At 36.7% G+C, this 18373-nt stretch overlaps 1 protein-coding gene across 4 annotated transcripts in view; it reads left to right on the top strand.

Annotated features, from left to right (window-relative positions):
• The window catches only part of SUGCT (succinyl-CoA:glutarate-CoA transferase), a 314684-nt gene that overhangs the window by 41235 nt on the left and 255076 nt on the right, over nucleotides 1–18373 (top strand). For all 4 annotated transcript variants that reach the window (XM_071429808.1, XM_071429806.1, XM_071429805.1 and 1 more), the window contains one exon: nucleotides 5382–5525. In XM_071429808.1, coding sequence (XP_071285909.1) covers nucleotides 5382–5525 — 144 coding nt within the window. The remainder of the gene's footprint in view (nucleotides 1–5381; nucleotides 5526–18373) is intronic.

Raw genomic sequence — 18373 nt, 5'->3', positions numbered from 1 at the left:
TTTGCATGATGAAAATGAGCGTGCAAAAATTTGCTTGTTTTTCTTTATTTGAAGTTGTTTATGTGGCATTTCCTCAATTTCTCAAAACCATTTTTGGATGTATAGATGGACAGTATTGTTTCAAAGACTTAAGTAGTCAATGACTCCAAAAAAACAAATGTGCTTTTTGTTGTTGTAGTGAAAACTTATCCAAGTGGCTGTAAAATCATATGCTTGTTGGAAAGTAACTTCAAAATAGTGAGGTATTATTAATAGTAAAATCTTCCTTTTTTTTAAACATTTATGTTCATGTGACAGAATTGTGTTTAAAATTTCACAAAACTAAGTCTGAACAAAAGTAGAAAACCTTGTTTCAGTCAACATGTAGAAAAGTGGCCAAAGAAAAAGAGGAAAAAAGAAAACATAATTTCATGCTTTTTTTTTTTGATAAAGCTTAAATTATTTGTAGACTAGATAATGTGGAATTAGTGTGCTAAAACTAATAAGTTCATTTGAATGGGTACACTGGGGTCTGATTTTTTTTTTAGAATAAAATAGAAAATGCCACTCTTAAAAACTGGAAATGAAAAAAAAGGAAAAGTTATAACAGATGGTGTTGGTTTTGTATTTAGTTGCAGTAGCTGTAGATAATCAGTATAACATCGTCAGTGCAAGAGTGCTCTTTGGAAACATCCCTTTGGTAAACAAACCATTGAATGCTCTTGCAGGATGGTCTTAGAAGCATCAGCTGATGTAGCACACAAATTGAATGAATCTGGGCAAGCAGTAAAAAAGCATCCACATACATGACTGAGGTGTTGAATGTTGAGGTATACATATTTACATCGATGTATAAATATTTACAGTTCCTTAGAAAGAATTTAATAATAGGGTACTAAAATTTTGTCCAGTATCTGACACATACAAAAATGTATAATCCAATAGCAGTATATATTCCTGCCTATAAAAAAAAAAAAAAAGAACAGCTTGCACTTTTTTTGTTTATTTTTTTTTCCTGGCATCACTTAATGGTAATAACTTTGAAATGCTTCTGAGTGATATTCTGAACCTTGAAATCAAGCTATAACTTCTGCAACATTGCAAAAATATTGGGACAAACAACTGCATTTGTGCTAGTCTTGTTTTTGCACAGTAGAATAGTGTCTTTAAATCATGGTTTTGTATACAGTAACCTGCAAGCTCTTACACATGTACTTGATTACTTGTGTATTAGAAGTTATCACACCTGTGAAATTTGAAATTCTAATTGAAATTTCTATGACTCATCAAAACAATAACTTGAAATTAATTAAATAAGGTCCAATTTGGTTACAAATCCCCTTCCATCTCCTAGTGGATTATTACATCAATTACTTCAATACTTGAAGTACCTTTATAGTGGTGTATTCTTTTTTGAGGAAAAAACATTTTTGTTTTACTGAATATGAGACAGCATTTAATCTGCAATCCAGAGATGCCATTCATTCTTCAGTTTAGTACCAAACAAAGTGTTTGGTACTAACACTAACACATATAGCTGAGACCTGTTGAAAAATACAACCATTGCTGGTTCATATTAGCTTCAGCAATTATTTCACATCTGTAAAACTACTGGACTTAAAATGCTTTTCTTAAACATGTAATTTCAAACCAATTTTCATTTTAAATGGATGATTTTTGTATTACTGATGTAAGTTTGGGAAGGGAAATGATGTCAAAGGGCAAAAAAAACCACCTCAGGAAAGGAAGCTTCTAAAACATGTTGTGGCTATGTCTGGCTGAGAATATGTCGACAAATTGTAAGGAATTTAGCAAACAGCAAAAATTAGGAATAAAAATGTAAACTATAAGATTGAGCAATAGCAAAGCACAGTGATTTAAAAACAAAAGGTCTGCTTAACTGGTATGGATCTTTATCCTTTCAAATGAGGAAAGGGCAACTCCTGATGTTGCACCTAATTTAGAGTTCAAGCCAGCCCTTGAGGCTGGATGGCAGCTTTGTTTGCTTAAGACACATTCTCCCTGGCTAGTGCTACATTTGCTCTTCCTACCAGAACAACGAAATCCTTTTTGTCTGGCAGGGTGGTGGTGTTTGTCACTTTTGAAATAACTTGCTTGAATAAAAGATACTGTATAGATCCTTACTTTGCCCAGGTAAATGGTATAATGTTAGCTATACAAAGTACTGTTGTGCTAGCAGAAGCTCTGTCCAAAGGAAGGTTATTTCTCTGTGCGTTTAGCCTTATCCTTCATATAAAGCAGCTTCACATCCCTTGTTCTGCAGGATAGTGATAAAGCCTGAATGAATCCATTCCACAGTACTTACACCTGTGTGTCCTGCCACAAAAGACTGGTTTATGGCACAGGAGCTGATTGAAGCTGATTAAATGGTGAGACATGGCAGCTCATCATGAGTCTTGGTAGGAAGACCAAGGATGGCTAGAAATTGTGTGGACTGGTTCAGAATTATAGGTTATGGAGTGTTAGGATAAAATAAAGCCAACATGTTAAAAATAACATAGCAATGTAGTGCTAGTAGTTTGTAGGAATGTTCTCTAAGGGGAAATTGTGAAAGTATTTTTAGAAATAAAGGTGAACTTTTTACTGAGGCAAAGGAAGTGTTTGCTTTTAAACATTAGATAGTTTAGTACTTGATGAGGAAGGTTCTGGAGTTAATTTATAACAACCTATTAAAATAATCCCAATTTTTTAATCTCCAAAAGGTAGTGTTCTCCTTAAAAGGTGAAATTAATGACACTCTGAAAACAGCGGGCAGTGTTTTCAAACTAAGAATGTTGCAGCACATCTGTTTGTAAACTCTAGTCTTTTTTGTTTCTTCTCAACCCAGTGAATGTAATGAAGTGCCAATAATAAAGAAAGAGCAATTTAAACAAGCTGATTACTTGCAGCAGATAATATGAGGGTTTTTTTTTGTTTTGGTTGGGTGTTTTTGTATGTGTGTGTTTCTTTTTGCTGTGTGGGTTTTTTTCTTTGATTGTTGGTTTTATTTTTTATTTTATTTCTTTGTGGTAGCTCTGAGGAGCATAAACCTTCTCATGGGCAAATTAGTTTTCTCAGTAGGCTTGTGCATATGAAAGTGAAGAATGAACTTTCCTGGTTTTCCCCAGAGTTGGGTACAATGAGAGTGGTAAATAGCTGGAACCTTTGAATTGTGTTTTCCATTGGGAAGCTGAAGTAGCTTAGTGTAGCATCTGGGGAAGGAAGAAATAAGAGATTATTCAAAACAGTACTACTTCCTAAAGCAGCGTTCACCTTAGTATTGTGTAGTTTATATATTATCCTATGGATATCTAGGCTATAGATAGTCACAGACTAATCCTTACTGCAGTTTGGATAAGAGTAACTAATTTTTTCCCAATTTTGCTATATTTTATACAGATTTTGTAATTTTTAGTCAATTTCATGACAAACAGTTATTATTTATCAATTGTAATGATTTTAAGTTGTCTTATGGTGGGCTTACTTGGGTGCCAGAACTCTGGAAGAGTCTCATTAGCTTTGCGCTGCTATTTTTCTTCACAGTTTGAAAACTTAAAAAAAACCCCAAACAAACAAGAAGTAAGACTTCAAAATAAGGAGCTGATGTGGTAATCTGATCATCTGACCTCAAACTTTTCATAGTAGGAAATGGAGAATATTTCAGAAGAAGCACTACAATAAAAGCCTAGCTGGGCTGAAATTAGTAGTTCATTTTGCCATTGATTTCAGAGGGGACATATATCATGCCAATGATTACAGAAGTTCTGAAACACATGATGTTACATGAAGATTCTTCCCTTGAGCTAGAAAAGGGATGACATACAGAAAAAGGATATTTGAACAAACAACTTTTCAGTGACTTCACTCAGAAGGTCATGAATTTGCATGTATTTGCATGTGTAATATTTACAAGTGTAAACAAAAATTTGTGTTTGTTTTCTTACTAGAAGCCTGGAGTGTGTATAGTGGAAAATACAAAACTGAGCTTTCACTTGGGGAAGGACTGAAGATGAGATAAAAAAAGGGAATGAGAAGAATGAAGCAATATGGTTCTGTGTTTTAAACAGACAGGCAGCTGTGTCAGCATACTGTAGAAATTTTTTAGGCCTTTAGCTTCTGGACATAATAAAATTCAGTCTTCACTAGCTTCTCTTGTCTCTAACATTTTCTCTAACATTTTCATAGGATAATATATAAACTACTTTTCTTTTTGCATTGGTGAGTTGAAGCATTATGTTATTAGGGACAAAAAGGCATAATAAATCCTTCATGATGTCAGTATGTGGCATCACAAAGTGGCAGTTTTGTGTACATGCTGCAAGAATACCTGGTTTTCAGTGGTAGTTTTTATACATCAGGTCACTCAAAGATACTAATTTCTTGCACTAGCTGCAACTGAGTGCAATCATCCAACCAATTCCTTATCTACCAAGTGTCTGGTTTAGAGACAAGTATGTCATGTGGGACGGTGTCAAATGCTTTGCACAGAACCAAGTAGGTGACATCAGTCACTCTTCCCAGACCTACTAATACTGCTGTAACCTTTCATAGAAGGCCACTATATTTGTCAGGCACAATTTGCTCATAGTGAAGCCATGTTGGCTGTCACAAATCATTGCTTATTTTCCATGTGCCTTAGAATAGTGTCCAGGAGAATCTGCTCCATAAGCCTGCTAGATAGGAAGAGGAGACTGGTGGGGCCATAGTCCCCTGCCTCTTCTTTTTTACCCTTTTAAAATATGGGGGTTATGTGTCCCTTTTGCCAGTCAGTGGGAACTTCCTAGGATTACCATGACTTCTCAAATATGATAGATAGTGTCTTAGCCATTCCCACTCCCAAATCCCTTGGTTCTGCAGATGTATGTCATCAAGTCCAATGGGCTTATGCGCTTTCAGGTTCCCTAAATGGTCTTGAACCTGATCTTTTCTTACAGCACATGGTTCTATGTTGTTGTCTCTCCAACAGATATTGGGGTTGTTGAAGCCCCCCATGAGGACCGGGGCTTGTGAATGTGAGGCCACTGCGATCTGTCTGTCGAGGGCCCCATCCACTCTGTCTCCATGGATGGGTGTGCACAGCAGGATTATGTTAGCTGCAATTGCCCTCCCTGTGCTCTCAGTCAGCTCTTCTTCCACCCCCAGTGAAACTCCAGCTGGTCATTGACATAGATGAAAACACTGCCTCCTTGTCTCCTTTCCATGTCTTTCCTAAAGAGCCTATATCCCTCCATTCCAACACTCCAGTCACAGGAGTCATCCCACCGTGTCCCTGTCATGCCAATAAGACCCCAGCCCTGCACAATTGTATTGTCTCTGCTTGTTTCCCTGCTTTTAATTTTTTCTTTGTTTATTGTTTTGTTTGTTTGTCTTGTTTCATTTTGGGGTGTTTTCTTTTTCTTTAGGATGGTGAGCCAGTTAGACCAGGAGTAGCGATGACAGACCTTGCTACTGGGTTGTATACATATGGAGCAATTATGGCTGGTTTACTTCAGAGGTATAAGACAGGAAAAGGACTACACATTGACTGCAATCTCCTGTCAACTCAGGTAGAGTTGTAAAAAAATTGCTTTTTGTTGTATAGATGTTTGAACCTAAGAATACCATTTGCATATAAATTAAAGTGCATTAGTTAGTATAACTAATGGCAGCACTAATAATGACATTAGTGATCATTCTCTTAACTTGCCATTCTGGTAGTGACCATTTTATATGACATGGTTATTGTTACTACTGCACTAAGTTTGGTTTTCACTTTTTGCAAAGGACTGCCATGTTCTGTGAAAGCACAGGTTAATCAAGGTTTATGATATCACTGAGAATGTAACAGTTGTAAGTGAGTAATTGGAGACAGACAAGCTAAGTGGTGAAACCAATGTTGAAAGGAAGGCTTTGGCACTAGGTCACGTTACTTCTAGAGTGACTGAATAACTTGTACAAAATCATCCAGAATGTTAAAATATCACCCAAATTTCAAAGTAATGTAATCCAGGAGGTCTGCCTTTTGGCTCTGGGAGTTAAAAGAATGAAGTAAGGTTGAAGATGCAGCATTTTTCCTAGGCATTAAAGGCAAAGTTGTTTTGTTCATGAAAGATATAGCATGTACTACACATAATGAGAACTTTAACTTTCTTCTTTGAATATTTGAACACCACTGGTGCAATGATTTATCATTTCTAAAAAGCAAGTGGCATTGATATGAGCTGCATATGATCAGATAATATGTTGTCTTGCTGATGTAGGTACTTGCTGGTACCAACTGAGCACATGGTACAGAGGAATTTTTGTTTTTGTTTTAAAAATGTCAAAATTGTATTTAGTCCTAATTAAAGAACCTACAGTGCTCCATTGTTTTCATCCTTATTTAATTGCATTTTTCTTCATGTTATAGCTGTCAGTACACTTGAGAAATGACAGTGCCCATTGTGCTAAAAGTTGGCCCAGGTGTGAGCAAGAGGTTGAACACCTATATCATTGTATGGTTACAATGATTGAGACTAATGATTGAGTTTGCTCTACTTTTAGTGCCTACTGCTTTTGTCTGAATAGCTATTGAAATCAGAAAGGAGGGGAAATCCTTGCTTAAATCAATAAAGAACTTCTCATTTATTTCGGAACAAATGTTTGTAAGATCTGAACTTAAATATACTTACATATATTTGCAAATGTTGTATCTGTATTGAAAAAATGTTTAGGGAAAAACAGTTCAGAAAAATATTTTAAATGTATGTTAAATGCTTATTAAATATTTTGTAAATATATGGATATTGGGGGGGTTATGCTTAAGGTATTGTAGTGTTATATATTATGGCAGCTGCTCCTTGATATTTTTAATTTCTAGTTTTATAAAAATACTTTTGATAATTTTTATTGATTTCCAGAGTAATTCTGGGAGGGGTGTGTGCATGTAATTCCTTGTTCCACTGGTTTTTAGCTTTTTTTTTTAATGAAGTCTTCTTGATTATTGTTCAATATTTTATCAAATGCTGAAAGCAAGAAGAGTTGAAGCAAGAAGGTGTTTCTAACTTCAACTCACTTATTTTGTTACCTTATTTGTCTTTTTAATATTTTTCCTTGATTAGTGTAGATTTGTCCATGCACAGAAATGTTCTTATATTGCAAAATTTCCACCTGAACTTCCACATCATCATCCTTTAGGCCACCCCTTTAGCATGCACAAGGAGGAGATTGAAGATCTGGATAGATGTTGGTGAACAAAGCATGTCACGTGGTGTTTGTCTTCTACATGATTAGTTGAAGAAGTGCTAAATAGTCAAGGAAGAGCTTATTCGTTTTTTTAGGTTTTTTTTAAACAGTAACCCCTTCTCTGCTCATTATCAAATTATAGTTATTTAAATGTTATTAGAAATAATTTAGAAATAATTCTTTCTTTCTTTCTTTAGAAAGAAAGAAATAATTCCATAAATGCACACTCTCATTGAAAAAGAAATGTTTTCATTTACTTCAGTGTTGGGTAAATGAAATTCAAATAATTTGGTATATTGGAACAGAATATGGATAAAAGATGTTATTCAGAAAATAGCTCTTTTGTTTTAGATGACGCTGTTGCTTCAGTCCAAATTAATTTTAGGGTGTTGGCCCAAGACTGTAATGAGAACATCTATTAAATTGGAAGAAGTATTTATGGATGAGGTTCTAAAGAAAAAAAAAAACAGCCAAGATGTGGTTAATGCCATTAAAAAGATGTGTTACAATGAATGAAAAAAAAAAGTAAGTGGCAGCTGAGTCTCTCTCAGAACATCTAGTTTCTTGGTATGTTTTCTTTCTTTTTGTGAGACTGCTGGTTACTTATAAGTCTTTAGGTGGAGTGTCTCTACTAAGAAAGAGTAGTACAAATCTGAAAATTAATGTCAATAAATAAAATACTCTTGCAAAACTTCTGATGGTAATGAGTTCTTTTAAATGAAGTTAGACAATTACTGTGGTGCAATCAGGGTCTTTAAAGATACATATTTCCAAAAAGGTTTTGGTTTTACCTCCCAACTAGGTATCTAAAACTAGCTTTTCCTCATGTGATGAATGTTTAAAAAGAAGGACTTATTGAAGTTTCTCATGGATGCTGCCAAAAAAATAAGGAACCTAAAGTTTTAGACTTTCAGTTTACTAGGTTCCTGTTGGTGTTGATTAATGGTAGGATCTAGAGGTCAAACAGAGACATCTTGATAACTTCTCCAGCAAGAGTTTCACTGAAATGTGGTAATTTTTAATGAGAAAAAAAGGAATCTACTATGCATACTGAACCATCCATCCTATTTATAGTGTTTTGACAGCAGGGTCCTGTATGAAACTTCTTGGTTTTGCCAGCATTTCATGCACTGAGCTAATATAGCAGTGTGATTGGATCTTTTGTTCATCCCTTCATCTGAACTGAAAATTGTGAAACTGGCCAATACATATTCATTGTTCACTGTTGATGACTTTGATGATGTCACAAAGGAATAAAAACCCCAGGGGTTAAGTCACTCAGGTAATTAGAAAATCTTGAAAACGGTTTGGTTTGTTTTATACAGAAAACTTAGCATCTAAATGTCCTAAATCTAAATCTGTGTCTGTGCTATCACTTTTCTTCATGCCTTGCAGAAATGCAAGAGAATTTATATTCTTTTTTGTGGAGGGGAGGGCTGGAAAATCCTTTTGATGCTAATTTCCTGCACAGACATGCAAATAACAAAGAGCATTGAACTGAATTCAGCCAACAAAGCTGATCTGAAACTTTTTAAAGAACTATCCCACTGACTGGCTAGTTAGTTTCATATTATCTGTGTAGAACCAAATTATAAGTGAGACTCTGTACTCTGAAAAAATATGATTTTTAGAATATCTTCAAATACATATCTTTTTTCAAATTCTGTGTTTTAAACAGTTACTACTACCAAAGAAGATTTCTTTCCCCACAACAAAATAGGATTCTAGCATTTTTTTTTTAATGAGAGATATGGTAACTCTTAGAATGTGGTTTTGTAGTGAGCAGAAACTTTCTATATCTCTCATCTATAAACTTTTAACCTGTGTCATACAATTCCTTTGAAATTTTTGACTTTTAGATGATTCACAGTTGTAAGCTCCAGATCTTTCAGCATCTAAATAGTGTCCTTTAGATGATACTGGTAAATAAGAAGGAAGTGGGGTTTGGATTTGGTTCCAATTATGCAATTGTGCCTTTTCTTCTGTTGTGGCTTAAAAAAATCTCTTGGACGTTTTAATATCCTTCCTGTATTTAATTATGACCAGGCTCCAACAAATACTGTAATAAGTTGGTTTCATTTGGATTAAAAATCTGCAAGAAATATATTACATATAACATTTCTGCAATTTTGAATGTATTTTTTCCCAGATTACACTGAGAGAAAAATATGGTTAACACTGTTTGTATAATATGATTGTTCATCAGACACTTCTCTGCTTCTAATTACTATGTTTTAGTTTGTATTTGCCATAGCAAATATCTTCTTAAAATGTTGAAGTGACTCTAGAAAGACCTAGAAAATTGGTATAAATTATTTTCTTTATTTCATTTTTATTCCTTATTAAGCAGCTAGTTTACTGAGGGAATTATGAGGGTTAGAAGCTATTAGTTTTGTTTTTGTTTCTGCCTCACATTTTCCCATGATGATTCTGTTTAAGCCTTATCTATTTAAGGTGCTTTCAGTGCTATCTATTCAGGGCTTTCATGGCATCTCTTTTAGCAATTATTGAGTGTAGGTGAAAGTGGTAACAGTTCCATGCTGCCTATAGGACATAGAAGGCTGAGAAGTAAGTCATGTGGAAATATCAGTCTTGGAACTTCAGTACTGCTCAGGTGTCTTGACTCTATCTTGTTGCTTCTCCGCTTGCTGAGAGTCATGAGTTGAATGAATACCAAAATACCAAAAGAAAAATCATCTTTTTTAGAGGTTATTGCTTCTGGTGATTTTGGAGGCCAGCTATGAGGACTGTTACACAGTTGTCTTGGTTTTGGGTATGGTTTGAATAAGTCAGTTTTTTACAAGCTTATAAAGCATCATCTTTGCAAAACATCGTATTCTTAATCTCCATCATAATAAAAAATTGAGCATGTGCTGTATGGAGATGTCATTTTTTTCACTGTATAACTCTCATATAAAAAAATAACAAAATCAGAATTAATGTGAACATTTCTTTAAACATATACTGCACTTTAAACACTTCTTGGCTTGTATTCTTCACAATTTCCATTGAGGATAGCTGTATAACTAAGAACAGAATTTATCCCTCTGGGTTTTAAGCAGCCAGAATTTGATTGAATAGACCAGAAGACCATATACACATGACAGTAACTCAATTTAATATTGGTCTCTGTGGAATTTGTGTTATGATTTCTAATGATTAGTTATGCAGTCATTGGTAGAACATCCTCCAACTGGATCTTTGTTTTATTTAGAGGCTTTCTTTACTCTGTAAACAGAATACATATTCAAATTGCTAGGGATTTTCTTCTTTAAATGCTACCTAACTCTGTCTTTTTGTCTTTGCTACCATTGTTCTTGTGCTAAAGAAACCAAGCCTGAATGAGTTTCAGCTTCATTTTCCTATGTTGATCTGTCTCTGTCATTAATTAGAGAAAGACTAGAAAAGAGATAGAAAAAATATACCCCTCTTTTACTAAAAAAAAAAAAAAAGGACACTGGAGTGGGTAGGGGAGAGAGTTTGAAGGTTTGAAGACAAAGGAAGACATTTCTTTTAATGAGTTTTTAATTTAGATGACCTTTAAATAAGGGTGTAATCTTGGAAATGGAATCAAGATGTTTATTACCAGCAGATCAGATTTCAGAATCATGCTGAGTGTTAGGAGAAGGATAACCTGGGTAAATGAAAAGAAAGGGGAATGATTTAAGCAACTAGTACCAGAATAAACACGTTTAGTGTACCCCAAAATCTCACCTGCCTGTCTAAACTCATAGAAGTTTCAGAAGCAATTCTATAAGTTCATCAAACTAGGATAGAGCCTTTCAAGACATTGTGCTCCATTTTTTAATGTAAATAACAAGTAATAGGGTTTTAACTTGATGGAAGAGGTTTTAGTTTTATGTCATGGAAAATTTTAAGTTAAAAAGACAGCTGATTTTTTTGTGCTGCTGAACCTCTGGAAATCTAATAAACCTTAACAAGTGTGACATTTTTGGGTATGGTGATAGAACTCTAGCTAAGGTTTCAACACTGCTTAGTTTGATGACTTTAGAAAACTCTTATTAAAATTTCTCTGTAGATTATAATTTATTTTTTAAAAAAAGGTAAAGGATGATGCTGAAACACATTTGAAATAATGACTTCCTTTGGTCTTCCTGCTACCAGAATTTCTCTTTGTATTCAGCAGAGTATTGTTTCTCTGTTCAGCATTGGTTTTGGCTAATCAGTTAGATTGCAAACTCTTTAGAGTAGTGACATGTGGTTAGGCCAAAAGTCACAACTTATTACTTACTATGTTATAGTGAAAGCTATAAAAAATATATTCAGACTCTAGTTTAGGACTTCTAAAACAGGTATCCATTAAATCGCATAAAAGTCATAGAATCATCAAGCTTGAAAGAGACCTTTAAGACCACGAAGTCCAGTTGTCAACCCAGAACTACCACTACAGCCCCTAAACCACTAAATCACATGATTCAGATCAGCCACCTCTTAGGTGTCTCCAGGGATGGTGACTTCACCCTGGGCAACCTATTCCAATGCCTGACCACCCTAACACTGAAATTTTTTTTCCTGGTATCTGAATCACCCCTATCTCAGCTTAAGGCCATTTCATCTGTAAATTATAGATTATAGTCCTCTCACTGCAGGCCCTACGAGAAGAGACCAGACCTCAGTACAACCTCCTTTCAGACACGTTTTCCAGACCTTTCACAAGCCTTGTTGCCCTTCTTTGGCCACACTCCAGCACCTCGATGTCCTTTCTAAAGTGAGAGGCCCAGAACTGAACACAGTACTCGAGGTGTGGCCTCGCCAGTGCTGAGTACAGGAGGGTGATCTCTGCCCTGGTCCTGCTGGCCTCACTGTTCTTCATACAGGCCAGGATCCATTGATCTTCTTGGCCACCTGGGCACACTGCTGGCTCATACTGAGTACCCCAGGCCCCTTCCTGCTGAACAGCTCTTGAGCCACTCCTCCCCAAGCTTGTAGGGCTGCATGGTCTTGCAGGACCCAGCGCTTCCCTTTTGTCCTCACCATGTTGTCCTCAGCCCACTAATCAAGCCTGTCCAGGTTTCCCTGCAGAGCCTTCCTACTCTTGAGCAGATCAACACCCTCACCCAGCCAGTGTTTTCTGCAAATTTACTGAGGGTGCCCTGAATCCTCAGGTCCAGATCATCAAAAAAGATATTAAATAGGGACCAGCCCCAAAACTGAGCCCTGGGGAACACTGCTAGTGACCCATCACCAGGTGGATTTAGTTCCATTCACCATAGCACTTCAGGCCTGGCCATCCAGCCAGGTTTTTATTAAGTGAGGTGTTCACCCATCTAGGAGGATGCTGTGGGAAACTGTCAAATGCTTTACAGTCTAGATAGAGTACATCCACTGCCTTTCCCTCATCTACTCAGTGGGTCACTTGTTCATAGAATCAGATCAGATTGGTCAAGCAGGACCTGCCTTTCATAAATGCATGTTGGCTGGGCTTGATCCCCTGATTGTCCTGCATGTGCCATATAATGGCACTCAGGATGATCTCTTCCATAAACTTCGTTGGAACTGAGGTCAGGCTGACAGGGCTGTAGTTCCCTGAATCATCCTTCAGCTACATCCTTTACATTTGCTAATTTCCAGTCAGCTGGAACTTCTCCAGTTAACAAGGATTGATGTTAGAAGATTCAGAGTGGTTTAACAAGTTCTTTTCCTTCCCTTGCTACCCTGGGTTGGATCAATGTGACCATAAATGTGATTGTCTAGTCAGTTATTTGTAAAAATTCCTTGCCTTGCTTTGAATGAATTTGGTAGTACTAGATTTCTCTAATAAATAGATTTGAAGTTATTTTTATTCTAGTTTCCTCTGTGATAAAGAATTTTTGGTTTTTTGTGATACGACTTAAATATTTTTGTAGATTGATTAAAGAATAAATTCCTTCTTCAATGTTGCCACTACTTAAAAAGCATTATGTAGAAGTGCTGTATTTTGACTCCAGACTCATTGGTAATAGTCAAGTCAAATAGAACTTTGCACCACATTTCTCTGACTTGCATGCTGTATAACAGCTTAGTAAATGAACTACATCTGCAATGTGAACAGCATTAAAATGCTCAGAAGAGCTTTATGGCCACTGCTTAATACTGCAGAGGCACAGAAATTATAATCTTGTAAAACATCCTATTTCAAACATTTCATTCAATTGCATGGATTTGTTTCTTGTGACATCCCTGTAGTGCATTAGCACCATTAGCACCATTAAGTACTTAATGGACAGTGAATGGAGATTTTCAGTATTAGAACCAAAGCCATTGTTGTTCTGCCGAGGTAATACTGTAGTGATTGGGAGATTTCACTGTGATAATAGGCAGACAACATTTGCACATTTCTCACACAACCAAATAGGCATGACTTGTTTCTTTATGACCCTCCCTATGTATCAAATGAAGTCTAAAAATCTACCTATTTGCACTGCTGCAGTGCAAGCTATTGAAATTACTATTGTATTTTTTTTTTAATTTGTTCACTACAGATAAGATAAAAATGACCATGTCAGTAGACAAACACACCTAAGTTTCTTTTTTTCATGCAAGAATTAATGCTGATAAATGTGGAGAACAAAAAGATGAGTGATGTAAATGGTTAGACATATGCATATTTTCATTGTAAATGGCACTCTTCCTATCATAAAATCAAAAGTGAAAAGTGCCTTAATACAGCATGTTTTGGATGTTGACGGCTTTCCATGGATAAGAATCCCTATTACTAATTAAATAAAAAAATAGTATCCTTCACAAAGCGTGTATAAAATCCAGTTTGGAGCCTCTGGATATTACACAACTGCAAACAAGAACAAAAATTGCTATAGTTATTCTGATGCCTGTCTTCACAGGTAATTAAATTTTATATGAGCAAAATCTGTTTGTCTTTATCATATTTTTAAGCTTTCTTGTTTCCATTCTCAGTCACCAAATACAGCTATTATTTTTAAATTAGAAAAGAATCATTTAGGTTGGAAAATAACTTTTAAGATCATCAAGTAATTCAGCACTGCCAAGTCCAATACTAAAGCATGTCCCTAAGTGCCACATCTTTCAAATACCCCCAGATATAGCAACTCCACCACTTCCCTGGGCATCTTGTTCCAATGGCTGACAACTTTTTCTGTGAAAATCTTTTTCTTATTATCTAATCTAAACCTTCTGGGTTTAGAGGCCTTTTCCTCTTGTCCTATCACTTGCTGCCTGGGAGAAGAGACTGGCTCCCCCACTTCACTACAGCCTCCTTTAAGAAGTTGTAGAGAGCAATAAGAGTCATGTCTGAGCCTCCTTTTCTCCAGTTGGAGCAATTCAAGCTCCCACAGTGCTTCTTATAAGATTTGTGCTCCACATCCTTCACCAGCCTCACTGCCCTTCTCTGGACATGCTTCAGCACCTTAATATCTTTTTGGTAATGAGGGGCTCAAAACTGAACACAGGATTTGAGGCTGCACCAGATCTGATTATAAAGCACTGCCCTGGTCCTGTTGACCTCACTGTTCCTGATACAGGCCCAGATGCCATTTTCCTTCTTGACCACCTGGGCACACACATTGGCTCATGTTCAACTGCTGTCAACCAGCACCCCCAGGTCCTTTTCTGCTGTGCAGGATCCAGCACTTCTTGTGGAACCTCATACCAGTGACTTTGGCTCATTGATCCAACCTGTCCAGGTCCCTCTGCAGAGCCTTCCTACCCTCCAGCAGATCAACACTGCTGCCCAGCTTGGTGTTGTCTGCAAACTGACTGAGGGTGCATTGAGTCCCCTTGCCCAGTGTGTTGTTAAAGATATTAGACAGAACTGGACCAAATACCGTGCAGAGAGCTAGTGACCAGCTGGATGTAGCCCCACTCACCACCACTCTCTAGGCCCAGCCATCCAGCAAGTTTTTTTATCCAGCGAAGAGTGCACCCATCCAAACCATGAGCAGAAGAAGACTGTGAGAAAATGTCAAAGGCCTTAATAAAGTCCAGATAAACAGCCACAGCTCATCCACTTAGTGAGTTACCTTGCCATAGAGGATCAGGTTGGTCAAGTAGGGCCTGCCTTTCATAAACCTATACTGGCTGGGCCTGATCCCCTGTTGGGCATGTGCAACATGACGATCCTGTGCCTGAACCTTTAGGTGTTCCTTCCTGAAGAATATGCAGCCTTCCTAGATTCCTTTGTCCTACAGGACTTCTTCCCAAGGGACTCTCTCAACCAATCTCCTAAACAGGCCAAAGTCTTCCCTCTGGAGTTCCAAGGTAATTGTCCTCTCCTTCCTTCTGCAACAATTAAAAATTCTATCATTTCATGGTTGCTGTGCTCAAGACAGCCTTCCACTCCCACCCAGAATTTCCTCTCTGTTCACAAACAACAGGTCCGAGGGTTCTTTCCCTAGCTGGCTCTCACCAACTGCATCAGGAAGTCATCTTCCACACACTCCAGACTCCTAGACTATTGCCTCTTCGTTGTGCTGTATTTTCAAGACATCTAGTGTGTTGAAGTCCTTCATGAGAGCAAGGGATAGAAATTGTGAGACTTCTGCCAGCTGCTCATAGAGTATTCCATCTTCCCTTTATCCTGGTTGAGTTGTCTATAAGACTGCCACCAGGATATCTGCGCTGTTAGCCTTCTTGATTCTTACCATGAATACTCAACCCCATCCTACCTATCATTTAACTTTAGAAAATCAAGACACAAAATGTGTTACAGTGTTAGAGAAACCTGTATACAATGTAGCAGAATAAACTTTTTTGTCAGTTCAATTTTTACTGGACTTGGTAAAGCTGTGTGAAATACAGAACACAATGCATTTGGTATTTCAATGCATATGTAGTCTTTCTTCAGAGAGAATAAATTCTTAAGAAAATAATTGTAGAAATTTATGGCTAAAGTTGTCTGATATGTCTGTTATCAACATCTGATTTCATTTGTTAGAACACTGCCAAAGTTTTAACTGTTTTGGCTGATTTTTCCATGCCATGGAAAAGAAAAGGGATTTGTTTTCAAAGTAACTTTAAAACCAATTCATCTGTTTCCAGGATCATGTTATGGGAAAATCCACTGATAGGCTTTTTGTTTTTTTTCCTTTTTTTCCTTTATGAGAAACCCAGTGCCTTCAGTTTTTGGATTTTGCACCGAGTTACAGACTAACTTTGGAGTTCTTAGTATTTTTAGCCTTAATGCTCTCCTTAATTTTTTTTAATGTAACAGGTTCCTTAATGATGTTTCTTTGTAATTATGAAGCTGAAGTAGTATCTTTCTTTATGCTTTCAGGAAAAAAAAAAGACTACTATTTTATAATAATCAAGAAAATGACATTTATTATTCCTTTTAGAATGTGTTTTTCTTCAACTGGAGCTCATTTAAAAGAAATATTTTTTGTTTCCTTTTTCTCTTTAGTGCCAGTGCTGTCTAATAGCTTCTACGGTCAGGATTTTTATTTTTGATCCTCCACCTAAAATTCATCTGAGTGTGTAGAAGTTTATTTTTTTGTTTGTTTGCTTGAATTCCTGTTTAATTGGAGAGATAGGAGTCCATTTAACATGTACTTACTCTTGAAACATACTTTGAAATTACAAGTACTACATCTGTTAGTTGCATCAATCTTTGCTATTGTTAATGCTAATTGAATCTTAATCAGGAGCTGATCTCCATGCTATGAGAAGCATCCATTCTGGTCTTTTATGAGCTCTAAATAGCTCATTAAAAGTAATTTGTAAATCAGTTCTTTTTTTGTTTCATTTCTCTGAACATAGCAGTTCTCCGCAATGCAAATGCATTGTGTTTTTGAAGATGTCTCAATTTCTCTCTATATGTAGTCTAAATTTTTTGATAAAGCAAAATATGTTAGCAGACATCATTTTCAGGTAAAAAAAGTATTTATATAACTATGTATCTTAAAGTCTGTTTGCTCTTTTTATCTAACAACCTCTGAGAATTCGTATTCTAGATAAGGTATTCAAATACATTATCTCTTATTTTGTTTTTGCATGGTTTGGGGGTTTTTATTGTTTCTGGTTCAATTAACACCTTCTAGCACATCTTTTGTGTGACTGTGATTTGCTGTGTGCTATTATTGGTCAGGTGGCTAATTTGAATCAGGAATCCCCCATGCTGCATGTGATTGCTGGCATGGATTTGTATACCTGCCTAAGTGTCTGGTTGGAAGGTACAAGAACAGGACACTATAGGAGATCTGTATTAAAATTCTAGTTATTTGTCACTAAAGATCTGATTTTATCTTAACAAGATTGTAGTTGTGGCCAGGTTTATGCCATTTATGGATACTTCAGTGCCAGGAGTTTTCTTGTGTGAATGGTGAATTCATGATAATTTCCTGGAGTTTTTCATTGAGAGATATTGGTGTTACTGAGTAGAAAACACTTTTTACTGGAGCACAGTGTTCATAACATGACCACAGACATTTTTCAAAAATTGTCTTTAATAGTGTTAAGCCTTGACCTGCGTGATAGTAGTTTTACTTTTTTTAGTTAACTTTTGCAGGCCAGACCTGCTGCTTTGATGCAGGGACACGACGGATGAAGCAGTGGAATCTTGCTCCTTTGTGGGCAGTGGCTTTGCTGCGTACTTGCAGGTGGGAGTGTCTGTCCCGCCTAGACGTGTATGCCACTCTTGAACTGATTTTTAGCTTCTGCAGATCTCTCAACTTCAGGCTGGATGGGCAGCCCTTACAAGCCTGAATGTAAGGTGATGTTTGTTGGTAGCACCTGGGAATGCTGTGGTTTCCTGCTGGACGCCTGCATGATGGGCTGCCTTGAATTGTGGCAGCTCTCTTGCCTCTAAACAAGGCTGTGGTTTCTGCTGACCAGTTAATACTCGCAGGAATTTGAAACACAATTCCTGTGCAAAAACTGATAGAACTCCACTGTGCCTTGTGATGTCATGGCACGTCCTGAAAACAGTTGGGTCGATGCTTAGGAATTGCATAATTAGCTGGAAGAGTGGGGGTTGCCTGGTAGAGATAGAGGTTTTGGGTTTTGATGTGGGGTTTTGGGGTTTTTGGATAATGCAAAAATGACTCAAGGATCAGGAGCTGAGAGTCACTTGATGCACACGTACATGGAAACAGCTTCCATAAGGGCAAGAGGGAATAACTGCAAAAGCAAAATTAGTCAAACTTAAATGTTACTCGTGTCAAAATACTTATTAGGGAAAACATTAACCAGTAAAATCAGTCATTAGGTAAATATTAGC

The sequence above is a fragment of the Agelaius tricolor genome, unplaced genomic scaffold, assembly GCF_023055355.1.
Source record: "Agelaius tricolor isolate 1412-34295 unplaced genomic scaffold, bAgeTri1.0.p SCAF_6, whole genome shotgun sequence".
Taxonomy (NCBI): domain Eukaryota; kingdom Metazoa; phylum Chordata; class Aves; order Passeriformes; family Icteridae; genus Agelaius; species Agelaius tricolor.
The sequence above is the reverse complement of the archived record's forward strand: the minus strand, read 5'-3'. Positions and strand labels throughout refer to the sequence as shown.